Here is a 15,263-nt window from a genome sequence, read left to right as displayed (position 1 = left end):
TATCGCATCATCAAGGAATTCAAGGAGAGAGGCTCCATTCTTGCCAAAAAGGCACCAGGGCGCCCAAGAAGGAGCAGCAAGCGCTAGGACCGTCTCTTAAAAGTGTTTCAGCTTCGGGGTCGGGCTACCAGCAGTGCAGAGCTTGCTCAGGAATGGCAGCAGGCAGGTGTGAGTGCATCTGCACGCACTGTGAGGGGGAGACTCTTGGAGCAAGGCCTGGTGTCAAGGAAGGCAGCAAAGAAGCCACTTCTCTCCAGAAAAAACATCAGGGACAGGCTGATATTCTGCAAAAGGTACAGGGAGTGGACTGCTGAGGACTGGGGTAAAGTCATTTTCTCTGATGAATCCCCTTTCCGATTGTTTGGAACATCTGGAAAACAGCTTGTTCGGAGAAGACAAGGTGAGCGATACCACCAGTCTTGTCTCATGCCAACTGTAAAGCCTCCTGCAACCATTCATGTGTGGGTTTGCTTCTCAGCCAAGGGAATCGGCTCTCTCACAGTCTTGCCTAAAAACACATCCATGAATAAAGAATGGTACCTGAATGTCCTCCAAGAGCAACTTCTGCCAACCATCAACGAGCAGTTTGGTGATCATCAATGCCTTTTCCAGCATGATGGAGCACCTTGCCATAAAGCAAAGGTGATAACTAAATGGCTCAGGGAACAAAACACAGAGATTTTGGGTCCATGGCCTGGAAACTCCCCAGATCTTAATCCCATTGAGAACTTGTGGTCATTCATCAAGAGACTGGTGGACAAACAAAAACCAACAAATTCGGACAAAACGCAAGCATATATTGTGCAGGAATGGCCTGCTATCAGTCAGGGCGCGTTCACACATTGCGTTTTGGTTGCGTTTTCATTGCGTTTGAAACGCATATACAACAGCTGATGTGAGGTAATTTGCCTAATTACATTACCGTTTACGTTTGTTAACAAAAATGCATGCATTAACGCTTTGTTAAAGCGTGCATTAACATCGCGTTTACGATGTGTTTTGTAAACGGAAACGTTAACAGTGATGTAATTAGGCAAATCACCTCTCCTCGGCTGTTTTATATGCGTTTCAAACGCAATGAAAACGCAGGTCAAAACGCAACGTGTGAACGCGTCAGGATTTGGTCCAGAAGTTGATTGAGAGCTGCCAGGGAGAATTGCTGAGGTCCTGAAGAAGAAGGGTCAGCACTGCAAATACTGACTTGCTGCAGTAACTCATTCTAACTGTCAGTAAAAGCTTTTGTTACTCATAATATGATTGCACTTGTATTTCTGTATGTGATAAAAACATCTGACAAACTAGAGGGCAACAGATCATGTGAAAATATAATATTCTTGTCATTCTCAAAACTTATGGCCATGACTGTAATGTCTTATCTGCAGACAGCATGTTATAGAGCAGGAGGATCTGAGCAGATTGTACATAGTGTCCTATCAGCATCTTGTAAAGCAGGAGGAGTTGAGCTAATTGTACATAGGGGTTGATTTATCTTTTTTTTCTTTTCCCTTTGCTCCCTTTGTGTGTCTAGTAAACCTTTTTTTAATTTGTCTTTGTAATTTGGGCTCTTTCCCAAACGATGGGTTGTTTCAAAGACTTTTTAGACACTAATTTTTAAAAAGGCAAATATTTGCACACCTCATACCACTGCCTTTCCAACACATGGTCAAGACTGGAGTGTTTTTTGCTCAATTATTTGTGCTGATTTTAAGTCATGCTTAAACATAAGGAAGCAAGAAAAATACAAAGACAAATAAGGTGCAAATAAGTTTTACTGGTAAGGGCAACTCCCGTGCACTGCTTGGAAAAAAAAAACACCAGAAAAAAAATCACTAAAATGAAACAAAAAACCTGTAGATACCAAAAACCAATTCACCGAAGATACATCTGCCCCATAGTGTTTCATATGTTATAGAGCTGGAGTACTTGAGCAGATTGTGCATATTGTCCTAGCTGTAGACAGAGGGTTATAAAGCAAGAGGAGCAGAGCAGCTTCTACACATCTGTTGGCAGCATGTGACATAGCAGGATGAGCAGAACAGCTTGTACACATGTGTAGGCAGCTTGTTATAAAGCAGGAGGAGCAGAGCAGCTTATACACATTTGCCGGCAGGTTGTTATATAGCAGGAGGAGCAGAGCAGCTTATACACATCTGCATGTAGCATGATACATAGGAGGAAGAGCAGAGCCGCTTATACGCATCTGCAGGCAGCTTGTTATAAAGCAGGAGGAGCAGAGTAGCTTATACACATCTGTAGGCAGAATGTTGCATAGCAGGAGGAGCAGAGCATCATGTACACATCTGCAGGCAGCTTGTTATATAGCAGGAAGAGCAGAGCAGCTTATACACATCTGCAGGTAGCATGTTACATAGCAGGAGGAGCAGAGCAACTTATACGTATCTGCAGCCAGCTTTGTAATAAAGCAGGAGGAGCAGAGTAGGTTATACACATCTGTAGGCAGCATGTTGCATAGCAGGAGGAGCAGAGCAGCTTGTACACATCTGTAGACAGCTTGTTCTATAGCAGGAGGAGCAGAGTAGCTTATACACATCTGTTGGCAGCATGTTGCATAGCAGGAGGAGCAGAGCAGCTTGTACACATCTGTAGACAGCTTGTTATATAGCAGGAGGAGCAGAGTAGCTTATACACATCTGTTGGCAGCATGTTGCATAGCAGGAGGAGCAGAGCAGCTTGTACACATCTGTAGACAGCTTGTTCTATAGCAGGAGGAGCAGAGAAGCTTATACAAATCTGTTGGCAGCATGTTGCATAGCAGGAGGAGCAGAGCAGCTTGTACACATCTGTAGACAGCTTGTTATATAGCAGGAGGAGCAGAGTAGCTTATACACATCTGTTGGCAGCATGTTGCATAGCAGGAGGAGCAGAGCAGCTTGTAGACATCTGTAGACAGCTTGTTATATAGCAGGAGGAGCAGAGTAGCTTATACACATCTGTTGGCAGCATGTTGCATAGCAGGAGGAGCAGAGCAGCTTGTACACATCTGTAGACAGCTTGTTCTATAGCAGGAGGAGCAGAGTAGCTTATACACATCTGTTGGCAGCATGTTGCATAGCAGGAGGAGCAGAGCAGCTTGTACACATCTGTAGACAGCTTGTTATATAGCAGGAGGAGCAGAGTAGCTTATACACATCTGTTGGCAGCATGTTGCATAGCAGGAGGAGCAGAGCAGCTTGTACACAGCTGTAGACAGCTTGTTCTATAGCAGGAGGAGAAGAGTAGCTTATACACATCTGTTGGCAGCATGTTGCATAGCAGGAGGAGCAGAGCAGCTTGTACACATCTGTAGACAGCTTGTTCTATAGCAGGAGGAGCAGAGTAGCTTATACACATCTGTTGGCAGCATGTTGCATAGCAGGAGGAGCAGAGCAGCTTGTACACATCTGTAGACAGCTTGTTATATAGCAGGAGGAGCAGAGTAGCTTATACACATCTGTTGGCAGCATGTTGCATAGCAGGAGGAGCAGAGCAGCTTGTACACATCTGTAGACAGCTTGTTATATAGCAGGAGGAGCAGAGTAGCTTATACACATCTGTTGGCAGCATGTTGCATAGCAGGAGGAGCAGAGCAGCTTGTACACATCTGTAGACAGCTTGTTCTATAGCAGGAGGAGCAGAGAAGCTTATACACATCTGTTGGCAGCATGTTGCATAGCAGGAGGAGCAGAGCAGCTTGTACACATCTGTAGACAGCTTGTTATATAGCAGGAGGAGCAGAGTAGCTTATACACATCTGTTGGCAGCATGTTGCATAGCAGGAGGAGTAGAGCAGCTTGTACACATCTGTAGACAGCTTGTTATATAGCAGGAGGAGCAGAGTAGCTTATACACATCTGTTGACAGCATGTTGCATAGCAGGAGGAGCAAAGCAGCTTGTACACATCTGTAGACAGCTTGTTATATAGCAGGAGGAGCAGAGTAGCTTATACACATCTGTTGACAGCATGTTGCATAGCAGGAGGAGCAGAGCAGCTTGTACACATCTGTAGACAGCTTGTTATATAGCAGGAGGAGCAGAGTAGCTTATACACATCTGTTGGCAGCATGTTGCATAGCAGGAGGAGCAGAGCAGCTTGTACACATCTGTAGACAGCTTGTTATATAGCAGGAGGAGCAGAGTAGCTTATACACATCTGTTGGCAGATGTTGCATAGCAGGAGGAGCAGAGCAGCTTGTACACAGCTGTAGACAGCTTGTTCTATAGCAGGAGGAGCAGAGTAGCTTATACACATCTGTTGGCAGCATGTTGCATAGCAGGAGGAGTAGAGCAGCTTGTACACATCTGAAGACAGCTTGTTATATAGCAGGAGGAGCAGAGTAGCTTATACACATCTGTTGACAGCATGTTGCATAGCAGGAGGAGCAAAGCAGCTTGTACACATCTGTAGACAGCTTGTTATATAGCAGGAGGAGCAGAGTAGCTTATACACATCTGTTGACAGCATGTTGCATAGCAGGAGGAGCAGAGCAGCTTGTACACATCTGTAGACAGCTTGTTATATAGCAGGAGGAGCAGAGTAGCTTATACACATCTGTTGGCAGCATGTTGCATAGCAGGAGGAGCAGAGAAGCTTGTACACATCTGTAGACAGCTTGTTATATAGCAGGAGGAGCAGAGTAGCTTATACACATCTGTTGGCAGCATGTTGCATAGCAGGAGGAGCAGAGCAGCTTGTAGACAGCTTGTTCTATAGCAGGAGGAGCAGAGTAGCTTATACACATCTGTTGGCAGCATGTTGCATAGCAGGAGGAGTAGAGCAGCTTGTACACATCTGTAGACAGCTTGTTATATAGCAGGAGGAGCAGAGTAGCTTATACACATCTGTTGACAGCATGTTGCATAGCAGGAGGAGCAAAGCAGCTTGTACACATCTGTAGACAGCTTGTTATATAGCAGGAGGAGCAGAGTAGCTTATACACATCTGTTGACAGCATGTTGCATAGCAGGAGGAGCAAAGCAGCTTGTACACATCTGAAGGCAGCTTGTTATGAAGCAGGAGGAGCAGAGCATCGTGTGCACATCTGCAGGCAGCGTGTTATATAGCAGGAGGAGCAGAGAACCCTGTGATATGCACACACTGCTTTATGTTTGAGCTCTGGTTGCCATATTTCCTTTACGCCCATAGCGCCATCTAGCGGCAGTTGGCTGTATGACGCGATCAGTGTGTGCTCCTGCACTGACAGCTCGGATTCTGATCACTTCCGGGTCGTGTAGGTGACTTGAGGGCTGGCTGCGAGTTGTGATTGGAGGGCTGGAGGCTGCAGGAAGTGTCTGGAGCCGGCTCTGTGCTCCATGTGAAGTCTGTCCCATAACACTGGCAATGGCTGCAGTGACTGGCAGGAGTGTGGTGTTTGTGACTGGCAATGCCAAGAAGCTGGAGGAGGTGAGTGATGGTATTCTCTGTTCTCCTCACTCCAAAACATCTGGGAAATTAGTGCAGGGACCTAATAAACCTCCTATTTGCCTGACTTTATAGGTAAAGCGATGAGGGAATTCTAGAAAGAACATTTCATCCAATGACTTAAAACTTGATGACGGGTTCCCTTTAATCCTCATGAACTTTGATTGGAGTTAAGTGGATCCGACGTTCCTGTTCAGGTTCCACTGCATGACTCTGATATATTGCCGGCTGAGCAGCCAATCCAGCAAATTGATGCCCGTAGCACCTAGCTATGGCTATTGTTGTTCGACTGCTAATCCAGTAATACGTCCGTGTTGCAGGGGCGAATCTGAACGGGAACGTTGGGTCTATTTATCTCTAACTTTGATCTAATGAGTGAAGGTTGGGTGTGAAGAACAGAGAGCTGTTCTTGTATAAGGCTATATACAGACAGTCCCCGGGTTACGTACAAGATAGGGTCCATTGGTTTGTTCTTAAGTTGAATTTGTATGTAAGTCCAAACTGTAAATTTTATAATTGTAGTTCCAGACAAATTTTTTTTTTGCCCCAGTGACAATTTTTTTATTTTTTTGAAGCTTCATTACAGACACCTTACAGCTGATCATTGCAGCCTGGGACTTTAGTAAAGCATCCATAGAGCTTCCAACGTCACAGTGGGCAGAGGGGTCCGTCTGAAACTAGAGGTCGTCTTTAAGTCGGGTGTCCTTAAAGAGGACCTGTCACCCAAATTTTCGCTATCTAACACTGCGGCGGGGTACAGTGTAATCCCCGGACCACCCCGCTCGCTCCATAGGCCGGCAGTGACTGCCGCGCGCCAGGCGGCAGTCACCGCCTCTAGCTGCGCCCCAACCCCGCCCCCTCATGAATACGTCGGACAGCTTTGCGAGTTGTCCGACAATTACATTGTACCACGCCTTAGGTTTCCGGTAACGCTATCACTCTAACACTGCGGCGTTTGTTCAAGCACTAGGAGCTGCTTACTTTGGTAAGCGGCTCCTAGTGCCGAAAATTTGGGTGACAGGTCCTCCTTAAGTAGGGGAATGCAGTATTAAGGGGGGAAACGACCAGGTCCAAATCCCTGAGAGGTGCTAGTAAAACCTAAAAGTTCACTAGAACACAATAGAAATAAAACATATTTGTTATCCCTGTGTCCAGAAATACCAAAATATAAAAATAATTCTCCCTTAGGAGATGCAATAACAGAATAAACAAGTTTTACTCATGTTTGTTTCCACAGGTCATCCAGATACTTGGAGACAAATTTCCTTGTAAACTTGTAGCTAAGAAGATTGACTGTAAGTAAGCTAAGGATAACGTCTTGCAAAGGAGATCTTGTGATTGTGTTGTGGTGGTCAGTGGACCCACATTACCAAAGTTATTGTTCCCTTTTAAAACAAAGTCAAGATTCAGATGATCATATCTTTTCCTATTTCTTATCATATACCTCACTCCGCCAATGGCATCTCTTCATAGAGACAGTGAGAGGAGCCGTGGGCCAATCAGTGGACCTTCGTAGTCCGATACTGCAGAACTATAAATGCATCTTACCCCAAAGACGCAGGATAGGGAATAAGTTGTAGATTGGATGATGGACCAGAACTGTCAGTCCATTTTGGGTATTTTATTCCTATTTCATGTTGTTGTTTTTATAGTCCTGATGATCAGCATTTCTATATCTGTAACCATTATAATCTCTGCTTCTGTGCTGTAGGCTGGAATATTGGAATAGTAATCATATAGCGACACAAGCAATAAATTGCATCTTATTTGATTTGTGGTTCCTGTCTGTTATCACTTATAACCATAAATTCTTTAAGACTTAATATTCTAGAAAGATTATTACTTTCCTTTCCTATACAGTACCAGAATATCAAGGAGAACCTGATGAAATTTCAATTCAGAAGTGTAAAGAGGCTGCAAGACAGGTATACGTATAGCACTCAGCTCTTGTATCTATCACTGGGGACAGGTATACGTATAGCACTCAGCTCTTGTATCTATCACTGGGGACCGGTATACGTATAGCACTCAGCTCTTGTATCTATCACTGGGGACCGGTATACGTATAGCACTCAGCTCTTGTATCTATCACTGGGGACAGGTATACGTATAGCACTCGGCTCTTGTATCTATCACTGGGGACAGGTATACGTATAGCACTCAGCTCTTGTATCTATCACTGGGGACAGGTATACGTATAGCACTCAGCTCTTGTATCTATCACTGGGGACAGGTATACGTATAGCACTCAGCTCTTGTATCTATCACTGGGGACAGGTATACGTATAGCACTCAGCTCTTGTATCTATCACTGGGGACAGGTATACGTATAGCACTCAGCTCTTGTATCTATCACTGGGGACCGGTATACGTATAGCACTCAGCTCTTGTATCTATCACTGGGGACCGGTATACGTATAGCACTCAGCTCTTGTATCTATCACTGGGGACAGGTATACGTATAGCACTCAGCTCTTGTATCTATCGCTGGGGACAGGAATACGTATAGCACTCAGCTCTTGTATCTATCGCTGGGGACAGGAATACGTATAGCACTCAGCTCTTGTATCTATCACTGGGGACAGGTATACGTATAGCACTCGGCTCTTGTATCTATCACTGGGGACAGGTATACGTATAGCACTCAGCTCTTGTATCTATCGCTGGGGACAGGAATACGTATAGCACTCAGCTCTTGTATCTATCGCTGGGGACCGGTATACGTATAGCACTCAGCTCTTGTATCTATCACTGGGGACAGGTATACGTATAGCACTCGGCTCTTGTATCTATCACTGGGGACAGGTATACGTATAGCACTCGGCTCTTGTATCTATCACTGGGGACAGGTATACGTATAGCACTCGGCTCTTGTATCTATCACTGGGGACAGGTATACGTATAGCACTCAGCTCTTGTATCCATCACTGGGGACAGCTATACGTATAGCACTCAGCTCTTGTATCTATCACTGGGGACAGCTATAGGTCCTGCTTGTTAAACGCGCATATTTTAAAGGCCGCAAACGATGGATCCATTACTTGTCATTTGGGGCTGTGTGTATATACTGCCAGAGCTGGAAACAGGGGCAGGAAGAGGACCTGCTCTGAGTTTAGGGCAGTTGGCTCACACAAAGACTATGTAAATCACTATGAGCCCATAGAAATACATGGTGACTTGTACTAGCATTGAATACGCGAATCACAAAAGCTGATGATCTCACTCACACAGAGGCAGCATAGAGAAACTACTGAACAGTACTGATATCATTGAAGTAGTAATTTAAAGGGGTTGTCCACTTTCAACAATGAATTGATATTGTTTGTGTCATGAAAGTTAGACAATTTCACAATATACTTTCTTTATCAATTCTTCAGTTTTCTAGATCTCTGCTTGATGTTCTGCTATTGAAATCTTCTGTGTTTACTTCCAATGCAAAAAAATCTGTCCATGGTCATGTGATGTGCACAAGACATTCTTATCACAGAGATTAATAAGATCCGTGTGATACTAACGGCATGTGCACCTTCATGACATCACACAAGACTATAGATAGATTTTTATGCACTAAAATAAACATAGAAGCTTTCTATGGAAGGACAGCAAGCACAGAGCTTGAAAATTGATACAGACAGTATATTAGAAAATTGTACACAAAAAATCTATTATTTGCTGAAAGTGAAACACTCTTAAGTCTGTTTAAAAAGATCAAGACAAATCTCAGCATTTTCTGTAACATGTAAAGCAGTGATGACCTACCTCTTGAGACCAAGGGTCCCAAACTACAGACAGAACCCACTTATTTAAGTGCCAGCATAGCAATTTAAGCAGTGAATTAATGCTACATGCTCTGAGAGAGTTTTCAATCTTATAAGCATCCTGAAGACACCCATGCATTACAAAGAATTGCTGGACCCTGTAGAAAGATCTCCAATGATGACCCAGCCGAGTGCGCGCCTCGTCGCACCTCCCATAGTACCAGGCATCCCATGATGTCACTTCAAAATAGCACTGAACGAGGCACATCCTGTATGGTAAACTCTGTGCTGGGGTGATGGCTTGGGTGCCCCCAGAGAGGACTGAGTGCCATCTCTGGCCCCAATGCCATAGATTCACCCCCACTGCCGTATAGTGTCCAGAGCTCTCCCATAGACTGGCAGCATTCAGACAATGCGTGATCCATAATGTGGTTATTGGATGAGGCCATTGTATAACTGTGATACCTTTCTGTTTTTAGGTTCAAGGTCCAGTTATAGTAGAAGACACATGTCTATGCTTTAACGCTCTGGGTGGTCTTCCCGGCCCTTATATGTAAGTGGATGGAATGAACTAATATCTTCTATGCCTTATGTAAATACGTCTGTACCAGGGGCGTAACTTGAGGGGTAGCAGAGGGTTCAGTCCCAACCGGGAGAGGTTTAGAGGGCCCATATGGTGTCAATTTCCCATACGAGAAGACAAGTACTATATACCATACATTATGGTCAGGGGGCCTTGCACAGACTTTGCACTGGGGCCCATCAGCTTCTAGTTATGCCACTGGTCTGTACCATATATTTTACACATTTATAGAAATCTGTCCTATAAAGTGACTTTACAGGAACTTATTTGTCACCAAAACCAAGGCTGTTGCACAAAATATACGTGTTCTCGGTGAGGCTGCATTCACATTTTCAAACACATCACAACTCCTGGGAAGAGGAGATTTGCCCGATTATATTGCTGCTAGCATAGCGTTTACTAAATGTTAACAACACATGCATTTTGTAAACATAATGTAAACAGCAATGTATTCAGGCAAATCTTCTCTTCTCAGCTGTTGTGATGCGTTTGTGAACGCTTCTTTATATTGTCTTTTCTGTATTCCAATTAGTTGTGTTAACCTTTTGACTTTGGAACCAGATAGCTCAGGTCTACAATTTGTACTTTTATTCGAAACAAGGAAATTCCCACCAATTACCAGTTGTGTTCTTATTGTCCCTGGGCTTCTCATTATCAGGGACAGACTCTCTGATACCCTATGAGGTGATCTCTTTGCCTCAAGGTATGTGGTTTATTGTCTGGTTACTTCCATGTCACATTTATCGCGCAGTTTGCGTCCTGTACTTTTCCATGTTTTTTTTTTCGGGAGGCTTTAGTTATTTTGGGGTCTGGTCTAATCCTATATGTATTTTGGTGTTTTGCAGAAAATGGTTCCTTGACAAGTTAAAACCTGAAGGTAAGTGTATTTTACCTTGAAAATGGTAACACATTACATAGATGTTGTGTCCAGACACATAGAATAATTCTGCCATAATATTCCTACTAGCCACGTGGTTGTAGGAAATAAAAGTATTGTATTGTTCTATTTCCAGGCTTGCATCGGATGCTGGCGGGATTCGAGGATAAATCTGCATATGCTCTGTGCACATTTGCCTATAGTACTGGACAGCCTGATGAGCCAGTTCTTCTATTCAGAGGGAAAACACTGGTGTGTAAGGCACAAGCCCATCCCCTCCGGTGCCCACTGTTTTTTATTATTTTTACTATTATAATTCCTATCGGTTCTTATTATCTGTTTCATTTGACTTTATGAAATCTGCTCTTATATAGGGTCAAATTGTATCTCCACGTGGGCCCCGTGATTTTGGTTGGGATCCCTGTTTCCAGCCTGACGGTTTCGAACAAACGTAAGTAGATTTTGATAATCAAGATTCTAAGCAAGAGAAGCAACATCCATATTGTTACAGTGTCTCTCCGTACAAGATTTACATCAGTTTTGAGATTCTAAGCTGATGTAACCGCCTGTTGGCATCAGTGCTTTCCACGATTATCTATCGACTCAGTCACCGACGTCAGAACAGTGTGGACTCCTGGCCTTCACCCCCACCCCATTAGATGTGTGATGGGGTGATTTGCTGGCCATCAGAGACCAGTCTTCAGTCATAGCAGTGATTGTGACTAGGACATTATGGTTTACATAACCAGAGCTTGTAAGCACATAACCACTACAAAATATAAAGAACTTTGAGAAAGGGGTTAGCTCGTTGTATTTAGAATATTTGTTTCTTTTGGGTTCTTTTTAAAACTAGTGGAAGTCCCATTTTTATTACCAGGTACTATCCTGACTTATCCCAGCATCCAATCTTGTATAACATTTAACCTGCCAAAGAGCTGCAGTATGCAATGAGGCCACAGGGTGTCGCTCTTCTATTAATCATCTTGAAGGGTCTTTTAAATATGGTGCAATAAAATGTCCATTAAGGATGTACGGAGGGGGTCTGTAAAGGGCATACAGTCTTTCATCCTGGTGGTAGATGTCCTTTAAGGGTGAGCCCTCTCCCTACTTGGTGGGTGTCTGCTGAATTATGCTTCTAATTTTAACTGTATAATGAAGTTAATTGTGTACTTATTTTGTGCATAGGTGTATTGCAGTATATTATATTGCCAATCAGACCCCTGATGGATTGTGTGTGGGGGAGGTGTCTAAAAAAATAAATAAAATTAAAAAAGACAAATTTCAAATCACCTCCACCACCCCCACCACCCCTTCAATGGAAAAAAAGAAATATGTCATAATCCTGGTCGGCAACCCTGCATTCCAAATTCCCAATCTATAATAATATAAAAATGATTTATAACCGCAAAATGTCTAAATGCTGGCATATACACCCAATGATGATATGAAGTCTTGGATGTCACTATAAATCCTTCTCTACAGGTATGCAGAGCTTCCCAAAGAAGTGAAGAATAGTATTTCCCATCGGTACCGAGCCCTGAAAGAAATGTCTGACTATTTTATCCAGAATAGCACTCCCAAAGTCCAAGAAGAGCCTAAGGTGAGTCTACTGATGATGGAGAAAGCTCTCAGCAATGAGCTATAAGGACTCCATGGAGATGGGGCCATCTATAAGAGCCCCAGATATGATGGGAAACCAGATGCATAGAGACTCGGCACCTCTGTTTTAACACTGTGATACCCAGCAATCACAGGACCACAGATAATCTGTTCCGATCCGCAGATGTGTGGCTACTGAAAATGCTGTCACTTACTGTGGGGAATTTTATCATGCCTTGTACAGGCAGTCCCCGGGTTACGTACAAGATAGGGTCCATAGGTTTGTTCTAAAGTTGAATTTGTATGTAAGTCGAAACTGTAAATTTTATAATTGTAGTTTTTGGGTTTTTTTTTGCCCCAGTTACAATTGGAGTAATGGGACCAAGGATTCTCAATAAAGCTTCATTACAGACACCTTACAGCTGATCATTGCAGTCTGGGACTATAGTAAAGCATCCAGAGAGCTTCACCAGAGGTCACAGTGGGCAGAGAGGTCCGTCTGTAAAATGAGTGCCCTCAAGTAGGGACTGCCTGTATTGGCACAGGGCTAGATATTAGGACTTGCATCACCTACACACCAGCGCCTGGCACAGGCTATAATGCAGTTCTACACCAGGCGCTTGAGAGTAACCATACACTCAGAGCATGGAATTAGTATTTTTGAAAGGATCAATATTTATGGTATTTTTATAAATCTATTACTGGTTTCATTGATCCATTGGTATCACTTTCTTTGTCTTTTCAGAATTGATATTTCTGGTGAAGAAGACTATTCACATTGTGTGATGTCCACAATCCTGTTACGATACATGCTGCAAAATGTTCAATAAATATTTGCTGTGTCTTTTTATATAAATGTTGCATTGCCAACATTGTATTTTACTCGTATATAACAGTAAAAATATTTAACAAGGAAAAAACACTCCTGTGCCAGACTTTTGGCAGATTTGCACCGAAAAATGTCAAGGCTTTTAGACCATTTTTTTTTTTTTAATTTTACACTTTTCCGACTTGTCCGACAAAGGGGTTGTGGTCTGAGCGCTAAAGAAATGAAGAAGGTGCAACAAAGTGTGGTCAAAGAACTTAGTTTTAAACTGTGACGCAATTCGTTATCACAAGGATGTGTGAATCAGCTGTAAAACCCCCAAGAATCATTAATAACATTTAATTAGTGTAGTCAGTGTTTGTAGGTTATCTAGAAAGTGGAAGACAATGTCTGTAGCCGTACAATCCCTTTAATGGCCCCCATAATATAATGCTCCCTTCAGTGCCCCCCCCATTAACCAGAATAATACCCCCTAATGCAACTAGGCAACATATAACACCTCTTTAATTTTTTGACTTTTATTTATCTCCCAAACTTCTAATAATACTATCCGCACCCCTCCTCACATGGTGTGATCCCTGTCTTCTATCCCCCTTAAATTGTGGCCTCCTGTCCCCCAGCCTCCTCCTGTGGCCCCTTGTTCCCCAGTCTCCTGTCCTCCAGCCTCCTCCTGTGATCTCATGTCTTATCCTCCTCTTCCTGTGGGTATTAAACAAAAAAAACTCTGTTTCTTACCTTCCCTCGTTTCCCCCGCAGCAGTCACTTTTCTTCTTCCAGACTCTTACTGACTCTTCATACATCATGTGAGACAAAGCAGGGGCTAATCCCGCCTCCTCCTGGTCCCAATATTTGAAATGTATGGGACCAGGAGAAGGCGGGACAATGTGGGGGAGGCAGAGTCCAAAAACTGGGACTGTCCTTTTAAATCCGGGATGGTTAAGAAGGTATGTATAACTTGTAATAACTTGTCACACTCATTATTACAAGGTCCTTTCACAATGTAATGGTAACCTAAGAGTAGACAAGTCTCTAATTCGATCAGTAAATTTCTTGCTTAACTATAACCACTCCAGCAGTCGCCCATTCTGAGTGTGGACTATAAGCTAAAACAGTAGCAGTTTCAATCCTATTGCATCCAACGCCCGGCTACTGAGAAGGTGCTAAATACGTGAAGATGGGTTATGTAAGCAGACGTCGTGAACAAATATGTCCTAAATAACATGCTCTTTCTGTAAGTAGATGAGTAATTTTCCAGGCAGAACAAAAAGGCCCTGGCAACATCACATTCCCTTGTAAAGTTTGCCAATCTGCAGCCTGGTAACTCACAAAGGTCACCATGTGTCCAGAAACAAATATTACAGACAGTTTCTAGAATCCGATTAATGAGTCTATTTCATGTTCCTAATAAAATATTTTTGCTTATTGTAAATGTTCCTCAGATTGGGCTAAATTGTTACTACAATTGAGAAGATTCAACAGAATTGTGGCTTCATCTGTGCCAAAAGAGTCACCCTCATTCTATGCACTCCATTTATTATGGGTTTTGGGCTCATTTTGCACCTTAAAGAGGACCTGTCACCCCAAAAAAGTTGCCCACCAAATGTTCCCCCCCCCATAACCTTCTCCCTAGCCCCTTTCTCACCAGCCATTTTTTTTTAAATTTATGCTCGGAAAGGCGGTTTAAACAGATCCGACCTCTTACCAAATAACCTCATATCTCGTGTGCTGCAGTCGGCGTTATTCATAAGGGGGCCGGCCGACATGCCCCCTGTCAGCGGGGACCCATAGTAGAAGCCGGCAGCATCGCATATATTGTGTAATCGCTGCCGGCTTTCCGCGATGCAGCCAGCTCTAACAGCCAGCTCTTGACAGTGCCGGCCGAATATATATAACAGCCGCTGCCGCGATTATGCAAAGTATGCGATGCTGCCGGCTTCTCCTATAGGTCCCTGCTGACAGGGGGCGTGCTGGGGGAGTGTCGGTTGGCCCCCTTATGAATAACGCCGACTGCAGCGCACGAGATATGAGGATCCGACCTCTTATTTGGTAAGAGGTCGGATCTGTTTAAACCACCTTTCCGTGCCATGGATGCTCCACTAGGGGGAAATATGCAAAGTTTTCCAGGATGGGATAAGGAAAGCCACACCCCTTTTAGCTACCTTGTAAGGCAGCTCTTTAGACATCAAGCATGACCTACAAG

General features: G+C 43.6%; 1 protein-coding gene across 2 annotated transcripts; it reads left to right on the top strand.

Moving 5' to 3' along the window:
- Nucleotides 1–5,219: 5,219 nt before the first annotated feature.
- ITPA (inosine triphosphatase) lies at nucleotides 5,220–13,157 on the top strand. 2 transcript variants are annotated; one of them, XR_011850276.1, is made up of 9 exons: nucleotides 5,220–5,402; nucleotides 6,658–6,715; nucleotides 7,281–7,345; nucleotides 9,658–9,731; nucleotides 10,607–10,638; nucleotides 10,775–10,919; nucleotides 11,013–11,089; nucleotides 12,121–12,238; nucleotides 12,983–13,157. XR_011850276.1 is itself a non-coding variant. In XM_072127659.1 (9 exons), the coding sequence occupies exons 1-9, from the start codon at nucleotides 5,340–5,342 to the stop codon at nucleotides 12,986–12,988; spliced, it is 609 nt and encodes a 202-aa protein (XP_071983760.1). In that variant the 5' UTR covers nucleotides 5,226–5,339; the 3' UTR covers nucleotides 12,989–13,157. The 2 variants fall into 2 exon arrangements, 1 of the variants encoding a protein (XP_071983760.1); XM_072127659.1 differs by having other exon boundaries at nucleotides 5,226–5,402; nucleotides 10,775–10,890.
- Nucleotides 13,158–15,263: the final 2,106 nt, after the last annotated feature.

Source organism: Engystomops pustulosus, chromosome 10, assembly GCF_040894005.1.
Source record: "Engystomops pustulosus chromosome 10, aEngPut4.maternal, whole genome shotgun sequence".
In the NCBI taxonomy this organism is placed as follows: Eukaryota; Metazoa; Chordata; class Amphibia; order Anura; family Leptodactylidae; genus Engystomops; species Engystomops pustulosus.
Note: the sequence above shows the minus strand (reverse complement) of the source record. Positions and strands in the feature narration are given on the sequence as shown.

What these genes read in the sequence shown, in the direction of transcription:
- ITPA (XM_072127659.1), top strand. Translation starts at nt 5,340, where the DNA reads ATGGCTGCAGTGACTGGCAGGAGTGTGGTGTTTGTGACTGGCAATGCC. An exon ending in GGTCTTCCCGGCCCTTATAT is followed by an intron (nt 9,732 to 10,606) that starts GTAAGTGGATGG and finishes GGTGTTTTGCAG; the next exon opens with AAAATGGTTCCTTGACAAGT. An exon ending in CCTGACGGTTTCGAACAAAC is followed by an intron (nt 11,090 to 12,120) that starts GTAAGTAGATTT and finishes CCTTCTCTACAG; the next exon opens with GTATGCAGAGCTTCCCAAAG.